The 12,877-nt window shown below is 41.9% G+C and overlaps 1 protein-coding gene across 1 annotated transcript; it reads left to right on the forward strand.

Annotated features, from left to right (window-relative positions):
* The first annotated feature begins 4,297 nt into the window (after positions 1–4,297).
* On the forward strand, positions 4,298–11,718 carry LOC133067207 (endogenous retrovirus group K member 7 Env polyprotein-like). The gene is made up of 3 exons (XM_061158380.1): positions 4,298–4,336; positions 9,545–9,690; positions 9,988–11,718. The coding sequence occupies exons 2-3, from the start codon at positions 9,546–9,548 to the stop codon at positions 11,352–11,354; spliced, it is 1,512 nt and encodes a 503-aa protein (XP_061014363.1). The 5' UTR covers positions 4,298–4,336; position 9,545; the 3' UTR covers positions 11,355–11,718.
* The last annotated feature ends 1,159 nt before the right edge of the window (positions 11,719–12,877 follow it).

Genomic DNA, 12,877 nt, shown 5'->3' on the forward strand with positions numbered 1-12,877 from the left:
ACACAATTGATCGACTAATACACACAAAGTCAGATAAATAGGTGAACCCATGTTCAGAAGGTCTTGAGAGCCAAGGCAGGAGAGAAGGAGGAAGAGGAGCCAGTAAAAGGCCAATCAGAAGACTTCCCTGGTGGTTCAGTGGCTAAGACTCCAAACTCCCAATGCAGGGGTCCTGGGTTAGAATCCTGGTCAGGGAACTAGATCCCACATGCTGCAACTAAGACCAGGTGAAGCCAAACAATAATTAATTAATTTAGAAAAAGACCAATCAGAGAGGCAGGAGGAGGACCACAGGAGTAGAGTGTAGTATTCCAGGAGACCCTACAGAAACGTGCCTGGGAAGAGAGGACAATCTAGTCGGTCTAGGCTTCAAACGTCAAATGCTGTGAGGAAGCTCAGTATGAGTAAGACTCAGAAGGTCACTGAATTCATAATTGAATTTTTATATGTAAGTTTAAATCAATGTGATATCATTTATATTGTTGTTTAGTCACTAGATCGTGTCTGATTCTTTTTGTGACCTCATAGACTGTAGCTCACCAGGTTCCTCAGTCCGTGGGATTTCACAGTATTTTCAAAAATACTGGAATAGGTTGCCATTTCCTTCTTTAGAGGATCTTCCCAACCCAGGGATTGAATCTGCATCTCCTGCATTGCAGGTAGATTCTTTACAGCTGAACCAGGGAAGCCATCACTTAAATATGGAATCTTAAAAAAAGAGAGAAATGGATACTAATGAACTTACAGAAGTAAACTCACAGACATAGAAAACGAAGATGTGGGGGATAAATTAGGAGTCTGGGATCAACATACACACACCACTATGTATAAAACAGGTAAACATCAAGGACCAACTATATAGCACAAGGAACTATCTTCAATATCTTGTAATAACCTATTTTTATGGGGAAAATATGTTAATATATATATGAATCACTTTGCTGTACACATGAATACAACATACTATACTTCAGTTTTTTACATGGACAAAAAATAAATGAAAAGAAAAATTAAAATCACAGTGAGATCCCCTTTTCACCCATCAGATTGACCATATTCAGAAGTTTAAAGATGAGCAGTGTTGGTGAGTGAAATTCGCTCAGTCATGTCCGACTCTTTGGACTTACAGTCCATGAAATTCTCTAAGCCAGAACACTGGAGTGGGTTTCTTTACCAGCTGAGCCACGAGGGAAGCCCAAGAATACTGGAGTGGGTAGCCTATCCCTTCTCCAGTGGCTAAGACTCCATGCTCCCAGTGCAGGGAGCCCGGGGTTCAATCCCTGGTCAGGGAACTAGATCCCACTTGCCACATGGTGCAACTAAGACTGGTGCAGTCAAAATAAATAAATAAATAAATTTTTTTTTAAAAGAAAGACGATTGCCTCTCTGGAAAAGTCAGTCACTGGTGGGAGGATGGAAGGAAGGTTTTCTTTCCAACTCATTCTGTTTGGTAGCATTTGACTGTTTTTCCTTAAACATGTACTACTTTTAAAAAATACACCATCTTTTTTTCAGATTTTTACAAAACATTAAAATAGCCAATAGTTTTGTAGCATTCTCCACTTTATAATGTGCGCTCACACACAGGAATGTCTTTGATGCTCAGATGGTCTTCAGGAAAGCCTTATCAACCCCTTTCCAGAGAGTCCTGTTACAAACAGGAGATAACTCTTTCAGAAGCCTTTGTCTGGAATGGCCTCTCTGGAGGACTGCACTATTGCAGTGGTGTTTTTTATTGTCATTCATGAGAGGCAGAGGCCTGAGCAGGGCAGGCCTGTGTGTTTAGCTGTCTCAGCACTCAGAGTTCCTCTAGTAATTAAAGAAACCCAACCTGACGGCAGGGCTTTAATAAGCAGTTTCAGCAGTGTGACCTGAGGAGAACAGTGACTGGGGGTTAGTGAGGTGGGAGGAAGAACGGATGACTTTGGGATTTGAAGGCATTTGGTGATGAAGTCAAGGTGAGACACAAGCAAGAAGGAGGGTGGGGGCGTCGGGATAAGGGAAAGTCAGATTGTATGAACAGGGAATAATGCAATGAACTGTCTTTGCCAGTTGCAGGTCTAGGCTGTCATCTTAGCTCTGCCTTGGAAGGGCAACATGTCCTTAGGCCAGTTATTGTTTTACTATTTTTTTTTTTTTAATGCATGTATTGCACAGTATTGGGGTTTAAAAAATTTTTTTACCTGATTTTTATTTTTACCTTTTTATTTTGTATTGGGATATAGCCAATTAACAATGTTGTGATAGTTTCAGATGTACAGAGAAGGGACTCAGCCAGACATATACATGTATCCATTCACTCCAAACTCCCCTCCCATCCAGGCTACCACATAACATTGAACAAAATTCCATAAGCTATGTAGTAGGCCCTTATTGATTATCCATTTCGAATTAGCAGTGAGTACAGGCCCATTCCAAACTCCCTAGCTATCCCTTCCAACATTCTTTCCCCACCCACCCCCAGCTTGCATAGTATTTGAATCCAATGCTTGATGTGAAAAAATTTCAAATAATATAAAAGCCCCCATCTGCCCTACTCAATTTCCCCTCCCCCTTACCTGAGGAGTCATGTTGCTGGAGATTTTTTTGATATGTTTTTATATGCACAATTATATTGAAGGTAAAATATATGGGTAATGCACATATTTAGGGTACAAAATAGATATCTACATAGAATATATAATATTTTCATATCAATACAGATCTAGAATAGGTATATTTGGAAACATATGATTTGATATATTTATAGAAATAAGATCATCCTTTGTGTGAATGTATGTATATAAAATTTTTTTCAGTTTAAAATACATTGTAGAGCTCTTTTCATGCCAGTACTGTTAAAAAAATTTAACCAAGTAGGTTTGAAGATCTAGTTGGTTTCAATCAATAATTCATCCATCAGGCAGAATCCTATCTTATGAATAGATGGGCGCTCTAAGGGGGGTTGTCACAAACTGCAAGGTTCTTACAGGAAGAAAGGTGGGGCAAGGGAGCTACGTTGTTGTCGTTCAGTCACCCAATCGACTTCAAGAATCTTCTCCAACACCACAGTTGAAAAGCATCAATTCTTCAGCCCTCAGCTTTCTTTATAGTCCAATTCTCACATCCATGCATGACTACTGGAAAAACCATAGCTTTGACTAGATGGACCTTTGTTGGCAAAGTAATGTCTCTGCTTTTTAGCATGCTATCTAGGTTTGTCATATCTTTTCTTCCAAGGAGCGAGTGTCTCTTAATTTCATGGCTGCAGTCACCATCTGTAGTGGTTTTGGAGCCCCCCAAAATAGACAGGTAAGATGGTTTGGTATTCTCTTCTCTCTGAGAGCTTACCACAGTTTGTTATGATCCACACAAAGGCTTTAGCCTTTGTAGTCGATGACACAGAAGCAGATGTTTTCCTGAAATTCCCTTGCTTTCTCTTTAACCCAGTGAAGGTTGGCGATTTGATCTCTAGTTTCTCTTCCTTTTCTAAACCCAACTTGGACATCTGTAAGTTCTTGGTTCGCATAATGCTGAAGCCTAGCAGGCAAGATGTTAAGCATGACCTTACTAGTGTGGGAGATGAGTGTGACTGTCCAATGGTTAGCACATTCTTTGTTACTATCCCTCTTGGGAACTGGGATGAGAATTGACCTTTTCCAGTCCTGTGACCACTGCTGGGTCTTCCAGATTTGCTGACATAATGAATGCAAAACCTTGATGGCATCCTCCTTTAGAGATTTGAATAGTTCTGCTGGAATTTCATTGCATCCACTAGCTTTATTAACAGCAGTGCTTAACAAAAGAAAAAAAAAAAAATTAAGACCAGGATGTCTTCTTTTGGGAGGTGGGGAATTGCGGGGAGCGGCTTGAAAAAGCTGACTCTGGGAGCTGCCTTGATTGATCATCAAGGGTCTGTTCGCAGACATAGCTCTCTGTCCCGCCACCCCTCTGAAATTTACTATCCAAGTTAACTCCTAACAGACCATTAGTGAGCCTTGAATGTACACAAGGTGCAGATAGATGGCTTTGCACGACTGCCCTTAAGATAAGTAGGATGCCTTTGGCGCCAGGAGAGAGCTCTGGTTATTGTTATCTTAAAGATGATGTACATGGGGAAGAATTTTCTTTGTGATGCCTCTCTTCTTGGTTTAGTATATATGTAACCCTGAGAAATAAAGAATCATCGTTGACTGCAGCGATCCTCTCGACCCCATCTGTTCTGTCTCCTTTATTTCTTAGCCTAAAGGAACGCGTAGTGTTGCTCGCTGAAATCTTCCGGCTGGCCCGGCAAGTGGCGCCCAACGTGGGGCTCAACGAAAGTTCCTTGCGGCCGCTGCCCGTTGAAACTATTAAGGTAAGTAAGAGTGTGTGTATTTGTATATTGAGGGGCAGGAAGGAATATTGTCGAGAGTATAAACCATGGGACAAGATAATAGTCGTCAGTTGTTTGTGCATATGTTACAGATAATGTTGAAGGATCGGGGAATGCAGGTTACTAAAACAAAATTGCAGACTTTTCTTAGTTTTGTTGAGGAAGTATGTCCCTGGTTTCCGCAGGAAGGGACTATGAGTTTAGAGATATAGAAAAAGATAGGGAAACAGATTCAAACATATTATACTCTCCACAGACCTAATAAGGTTCCTGTGGAAACATTTTCATTATGGTCTTTAATAAGAGACTGCCTTGATTTTGAACATGAGGAAGGGAGTAAATTAAAACACATGCTCCCATTCAAAGAACCAATTTATGCTACTCCTAAAGTTTATGCTACTCCTGAAGGGAAAGGACCCACAACCTTTGAATTAGAATATGCAAAACCTTTGAAGGAAAATGAGGGAACGCTAACTCCAGAGGATGAGGAAAGTTTAGAAGAACAGGCAGCTGCTTATCATAAGGATGATCATCGGGAATTACTTGTAACTGACAATTCGAATGTGCAGGCAGCAGCTGCCCCTCCGACAAAGGGTCTGGAGGCACTCATGCAGAAATTATTAATAACAATAAAGGAAGAAATAAAAAGGGAAGGTAGAGATGAAGGCGCTGGTGCAATCTCTACTGCGCCTCCTGCTTATGCACCCTCAACTATTGCTGGATTAGATCCTCCACCTATTTCCAAACCTGAAAATTTGTTGAATATAACTCGTGAATCACAGAGTTTGTCCCCCTTGCAAAAGGCTATGCAACAAGCCCAAAGAGCTGGAAAAACTGTTCAGGGATTCTCCGCTACTTTCCCGGTATTTGAGCATGAAAACCAAAGGTATTATGAAGCTTTACCTTTCAAACAACTAAAGGAATTAAAAATTGCCTGTGCTCAATATGGACCTACGGCTCCTTTTACCCAGACCATGATAGAGAGTCTAGGAGGTCAAAATTTGCCACCTAGTGATTGGAAACAAATTGCAAGAGCTTGCTTATCAGGAGGGGACTATTTATTATGGAAATCAGAATTTACAGAACAATGTGGCCATATAGCTGAACTAAACCAGCGACAAGGGATCAATACTACATATGAAATGTTGGTAGGGGAAGGGGCCTACCAAAATACCAATGCTCAATTGAACTATTTGCCTGGAGCATATGCTCAAATTTCTAATGCTGCCCGGCAGGCTTGGAAAAAGCTCCCTTGCTCTAGTAATAAGACTGAGGATCTTTCAAAAATTCGTCAGGGGCCTGATGAACCATATCAAGATTTTGTGGCTCGTCTTCTTGAAGCAGTAGGTAAGATTATAGCTGATGAGCAGGCTGGAATAGTGCTTACTAAACAATTAGCCTATGAAAATGCAAATTCTGCCTGTCAGGCTGCACTTAGACCGTACAGAAAAAAGGGAGGTCTATCAGATTACATTCGTATATGTGCTGATATTGGACCTTCCTATATGCAGGGTATTACCCTGGCTGCAGCTTTACAAGGTAAAAGCATAAAAGAAGTATTATATCAACAGCAAATGAAAAATAAACGAGGATTACCTAGTAGAGGAAATGCTGGCTGTTTTGTTTGTGGCCAGCCTGGACATCGTGCTGCCTTTTGCCCCCAACGAGCCAATTCAGGGAATAATAAAACTCCTAATTTATGCCCTAGGTGTAAAAAAGGAAGACATTGGGCAAAAGATTGTAAATCTAAAATTGATGTCCAGGGCAACCCACTTCCCTCGCAGTCGGGAAACTGGGTGAGGGGCCAGCCCCTGGCCCCGAAACAATGTTATGGGGCAATGCAGGGAAATCAGATGGTAGAAGGAGAGTTACAGACTTGTTCAGAGCCACCTCAGGGAGTGCAGGCTTGGACCTCTGTTCCTCCTCCTACACAGTACTGACTCCCGAAATGGGAATGCAGGCTCTGCCCACTGGGGTATACGGCCCTTTGCCTGATGGAACCGTGGGACTTTTACTCGGACGCAGCAGCTCTACCATAAAAGGGCTGCTCATAGCTCCTGGAGTAATTGATGCTGATTATACAGGAGAAATCAAAATTATGGCCCATTCTCCACAATGTATTACCACCATAGCTAGCAGACAGCGTATAGCTCAATTAATATTGGTCCCTGCAGTGCAAACAGGAAAAGCATTGGCTTCCAGGAGAGGGGAAGGTGCCTTTGGATCCTCTGACGCCTACTGGGTCCAGGCAATAACTAATAATCGTCCTGAGTTCACGTTAAGAATAAATGGAAAGTTCTTTACAGGCATTCTGGACACAGGAGCTGATGTTTCTGTTATTGCTGAGAGACACTGGCCCCGAGAATGGCCTAAACAGATAGCTATATCAACATTGCAAGGAATTGGTCAAACTAATAACCCTGAACAAAGTACAGAGCTGTTACATTGGACTGACCATGAGGGTCACGAAGGAGACATTAGACCTTATGTCCTCCCAAACCTCCCTGTAAATTTGTGGGGACGAGATGTTATGACTCATATGAGAGTATATTTATACAGCCCCAGTGATCAGGTTAGCAATCAGCTTTTAGATCAAGGGCTTCTTCCCACCTCGGGACTTGAAAGAAATAATCAGGGAACTGTTGCGCCTGTTCAGACAAAAAGGTTACCAAAAAGAAATGGACTTGGGTATTTTTAGAAGGGACCTCTGATCCTCCTGTAATTCACGCAGATCCTATTACTTGGAAGTCTGGGGAGCCTGTGTGGGTTGATCAGTGGCCGCTTTCCAAAGAGAAAATTGACGCTGCCCAACAACTGGTGCAGGAACAGTTGGAACTGGGACATATTGAACAGTCTAATTCACCTTGGAATTCGCCCATTTTTGTTATTAAGAAAAAATCTGAGAAATGGAGGCTTTTACAGGATCTGCGAAAGGTTAATGAAACTATGGAAGTCATGGGAGCATTACAACCAGGATTGCCTTCTCCCATGGCTATTCCTAGAAATGCCCACATAATAATCTTAGATTTAAAAGACTGCTTTTATACTATTCCTCTAGCACCTCAAGATTGCCCTCGATTTGCTTTTAGTGTTCCATCTATTAACTTTTCCCAACCAATGCTCAGGTATCTTTGAAAAGTTTTGCCACAGGGTATGGCCAATAGCCCCACCTTGTGCCAGAAGTTTGTTGCAGCAGCATTGCAGGAAACTCGGACAAAATACTCCGATGCTTATATTCTGCATTACATGGATGATATACTGCTAGCACATATTGATAAAGAGTATTTATTAGCAGTTTATGCCTTCATGGAACCTGCCTTAAAAGCAGTAGGGCTAATAATATCCAAAGAAAAGGTGCAAACCTTTCCTCCTTATTCCTATCTTGGCTTTCGTTTAAAAAGAGAAACATTTGGAGTTCAGCCCATTGCATTACGAAGGGATAATCTGAAAACACTTAATGATTTTCAAAAGTTGCTCGGGGACATTAATTGGATTAGACCCTACCTACATCTTGCTACATACGAATTGAAGCCTCTTTTTGATATCTTAAAGGGGGATAAGAATCCTACCTCCCCACGCAGCCTCACAGAAGCTGGAGAGCGAGCTCTTCAGAAAGTAGAAACTGCCTTGTCACAGCAGCACTCCAGTTACTGTGACTATGAAAGGCCTTGGGGACTTTATATTCTTGCCTCAGAACATTCACCTACCGGTGTGTTGTTTCAAGATAATCCTTTAAGGTGGATTTATCTATCAGTCTCTCCCCTACGGGTATTAAGTCCTTACCATGTTCTTGTAGCCAAAGTAATAGCAAAAAGAAGACAGGAATCTGTGACTTATTTGGGAAGAGATCCCCACTTTATCTGTATTCCTTTTTCAACTGAACAGCAACTATGGCTCTCTCAATTTTCTGATGATTGGGCAATTGCGCTTGCACAGTATGCAGGGGAGATTAAACAACATTACCCTGCTAATAAATTGTTACAATTTGCACAGCTGCATCAGTTTATTTTTCCAAAAGTCGTGCAACAATGCCCTTTGGAAAAGGGGATAACTGTCTTTACTGATGGATCTTCCAATGGCATAGCCAGTTTGGTAATCGAAAATGAATCTTATTATTGTCAAACCTCATATTCATCAGCTCAGGAAGTAGAGCTTTTTGCAGTACTCCAGGCTCTGCAACGTGTTCCTCAAAGTTTTAATTTATACTCTGACAGTCATTATGTTGTCAGAGCTCTCTCAGTCATTGAAACAGTACCCCTCATTGGAGCTGCTAAGGCCTCTATTCAAACCTTGTTTTTAAAAATTCAAAATCTCATTCGAGCCCGAACTCATCCTTGCTTTTTTGGGCACATACGTGCTCACACTGCCCTTCCTGGGCCTTTAGCGGCTGGGAATGCTCTGGCTGATGAAGTCACCCGTACGGTATGTTATTCTTCCTTAACCCTTACCTCTGCAGCACAGGCCTCTCATGCAATACACCATCAGAATAGCAATTCATTACGGCTGCAATTTGGAATTTCTCGAGAAGCCGCTCGTCAAATTGTAAAAGCTTGTCCTACTTGTCCACAGTTTTTTGTGCTCCCAACATATGGAGTCAATCCTCGGGGTTTACTCCCCAATGATTTGTGGCAAATGGATGTTACACATATTTCTGATTTTGGAAAATTAAAATATGTGCATGTTACTATTGATACTTTCTCTGGGTTTATCATGGCCACACTTCAATCTGGAGAGGCTAGCAAGCATTGTATTCAGCATTGCTTACGGAGTTTTTCTGCTATGGGCTTACCTAAATGCATTAAAACAGACAATGGCCCTAGATATGTTGGCCGCAATTTTCAAACCTTTTGTGCCCAGCTGCGCATCATACACAAGACTGGAATCCCATATAACCCACAGGGCCAAAAAATTGTTGAGCGGGCACATCAAACCCTTCAGCACCAACTGAAAAAATTAAAAAGGGGGAGTTTGTATGCTATTACGCCTAACAATCTTCTTAGTCATGCTTTGTTTGTTTTAAATTTTCTGAGCCTCGATAAAAATGGAAAATCAGCAGCTCAACGTTTTTGGCACTATGATAATAAAAAGGCACGGCCATTAGTCAGGTGGAAAGACCCGCTGGAAGGCAGATGGCATGGGCCGGATCCAGTTCTAATATGGGGGAGAGGTCATGTTTGTGTTTTCCCGCAGAATGCTGAAGCGCCGCGCTGGCTCCCGGAAAGGTTGGTACGCACGGCAGAGGAGTTCACTGGTGGAGCGAATGAGACAGCTCACAATCCAGGAGACGGTCCCGCTGCTGACAGCTCAGCAGATACAGGCACTGTTACAGATGGCATGTGAGAATGCTTCCAACCCTTCCCCTGCCTCTCCTACTAGTATATTAATTTCATTATTACTTCTTTTAAACCAGATAAGTTCCATGGAAGCCAGTATCTTCTGGGCGTATGTTCCTGATCCCCCTCTTTTACAGCCTGTTGGATGGGAAATGAGTTCTGTTCCTGTGTATGTGAATGACACAATACTTTTGGGGGGGTTTTCTGATAAGCATATTTTTCCACAGAATGCCAGTATTTCTTATGCAGGATCCTCTTCACAATTACCAATGTGCTTTTTCCGAAATCATAATGTTTCAGGTTGTCTCACTGTTACAGATGTTGGATATTCTGATTACAGCACTGGCTGGAGTGTGGATATTCCTGGTGTGACCAAGCTCACAGGGCATGCACAGCGACGCAACGGAACGGGACCCCAGGATGTCCCATTCTGTGGCCTGGGGCATGAAGGGAAACATAGAGCGGGGCCACGGAAACTCTGCCGGAATGAGACTGCTACGGTGTATTCTATTCCTAACAGCACGCACTCACTGTGGGACTGGTCACCAGACTCAGAGAGAAACCCCGGAAAGGAAAGTAACAGACAGTTTGCAGCGAGAATTTGGAATCTTGGCGGCACCCTTGTTTATCAAACTGAGGTCTGGAAGTTGCTGGCCGCTTTTGAAACAAGCGGATCCTTCATGCAGACTGGAGAAAAGGTTAAAGGTGGATTTTTTTGGAATGCAACCTGGAGATATCCTCGGGCTTGTGTACCTTATCCATTTATGATTATTGCTGGTTCTGTAAATCTTACTAAGAATAATAGTCAATATCATGTTCATTGTTTTAATTGTACCCTGACTAATTGTATAAGAGGTATGGAAAATAATTCTGGGGCTCTGATAGTTAAACAACCACCCTTCGTCATGATGCCTGTAAATCTTACTGAGCCCTGGTATGAAGAGTCAGGGCTTGAGCTGTGGAATAAGGTGCGTACAGCCCTTGCTAGGCCACGAAGGGGGATAGGATTAATAATTCTAGGAGTAGTAACGCTTATAACTTTAATTGCTTCTGCTACTACTGCTTCTGTATCCTTAGCTCAATCTGTACATACTGCTAATATTGTAGATGATTTAGCAAAGAACACTTCAAAAGCTTTAAGAATTCAGGAAGATATAGATAGAAAACTAGAAGATAGGCTAAATGCCCTCTATGATACCGTGAGATTTTTGGGAGAAGAAATATTAGGCTTAAAACTGAGGGCAAAAATCAGGTGTCATGCTAACTATTGTTGGATTTGTGTAACTCCAAAAATTTATAATAATACTGAGACCCCTTGGAATAAGATAAAATTACATTTAGATGGTATTTGGCATAATGAAAACATTTCCTTAGATCTATTACAACTTCATCAGGAAATTCTTGATATAGAAAATGCTCCTCGGGCTAGTATGGATTTGGCAGAAAATGCTGAAGAGTTTGTTAAAAGTTTGTTTTCCAATTTTCCTTCAATAACCTCACTTTGGCATCTTTTTTCAGGGGTCGTGGCCATGCTTCTGGTATTAGCGCTTTTTGTGTGCATTACTCCTTGTATCATAAAGAAATTTGTCAAAGAGTTGTGGGACATCAAGGCTGTCCTACACAGTAATTATTTACGCCAAAAGAATCAGGCGTGCCATTTTATTTAATAAAAGAGGGGGAGCTGCGGGGAGCGGCTTGAAAAAGCTGACTCTGGGAGCTGCCTTGATTGATCATCAAGGGTCTGTTCGCAGACATAGCTCTCTGTCCCGCCACCCCTCTGAAATTTACTATCCAAGTTAACTCCTAACAGACCATTAGTGAGCCTTGAATGTACACAAGGTGCAGATAGATGGCTTTGCACGACTGCCCTTAAGATAAGTAGGATGCCTTTGGCGCCAGGAGAGAGCTCTGGTTATTGTTATCTTAAAGATGATGTACATGGGGAAGAATTTTCTTTGTGATGCCTCTCTTCTTGGTTTAGTATATATGTAACCCTGAGAAATAAAGAATCATCGTTGACTGCAGCGATCCTCTCGACCCCATCTGTTCTGTCTCCTTTATTTCTTAGCCTAAAGGAACGCGTAGTGTTGCTCGCTGAAATCTTCCGGCTGGCCCGGCAGGGAATGTGCAAGGTCTTTATCATGCAAACTACCTCTTCTTCTGGGAGGAGGATGGGAATGAAAACGGAAAGGTGACAGGTCACCGTCACCGTTGTGTGCCAACCAGAAAATTCCAAAGACTGGTTAAGATTTCATTTCTGGTGAAAGTCAAAACTACAGTTAGGTTAGGTATTAAATCTAGATTTGGTGTCATGGGCACAAATGACGCCATTTGGGGCTTTTCTCCTTAACAGTACATATTGATCTTTTAATTTTTTATAGTAAAAAATCATATTTCATGGTATGTATTTTGTAGAGTTTATTTAACCACACTTAATGAACTGTAGGGGCTTCCCTGGTGGCTCAGGCTGCAATGCAGGAGACCCAGGTTTGATCCCTGCATCGGGAAGATCCCCTGGAGGAGGGCATGGCCACCCATTCTAGTACTCTTGCCTAGAGAATCCCATGGACAGAGGAGCCTGGCGGACTGCAATTCTTAAGGTCACACAGAGTTGGACACAACTGAAGTGACTAAGCAGCAGCAATGCACTGTAAGGCTTTTAACAAATTTTTACTATCGCAAAAAGTGCTGCAGTGAGTAACCCCATACATGCTTTAATGTGTAAATAAATATTCTTCATGTTTTCCTGTGTTAGATGTTTAGATACTTAGAAACTGGATTGCTGGGATGAAGTGTATGCACAATAAAAAGTTTGATAGCTACTATTTAATTGTTCTCCCTACTATTTAATTTTACCTACCAATTTTGATGGGCTTCCTCAGTGGCTCAGCAGGAGCAGGTGCAATGCAGGAGACACAGGAGATGAAGGTTCAATCCCTGGGTAGGGAAGATCCCCTGGAGGAGAGCATGGCAACGCTAGTATTCCCGCTTGGAGAATCCCAGGAAAAGAGGAGCCTGGCAGGCTACAGCCCATAGGGTTACAAAGAATTGGATGGCTGAAGGGACTTAACCATGCATGCACCAATTTAGATTCCCATCAATAATATATTGAAGCACTGTTTTCTCTATACATCAGATCTGAAGAGTATTAAACTTAAATTTTTGCCAATTTTATGGGTTAAAAATATTT

This window comes from Dama dama, chromosome 2, assembly GCF_033118175.1.
Source record: "Dama dama isolate Ldn47 chromosome 2, ASM3311817v1, whole genome shotgun sequence".
NCBI lineage: Eukaryota > Metazoa > Chordata > Mammalia > Artiodactyla > Cervidae > Dama > Dama dama.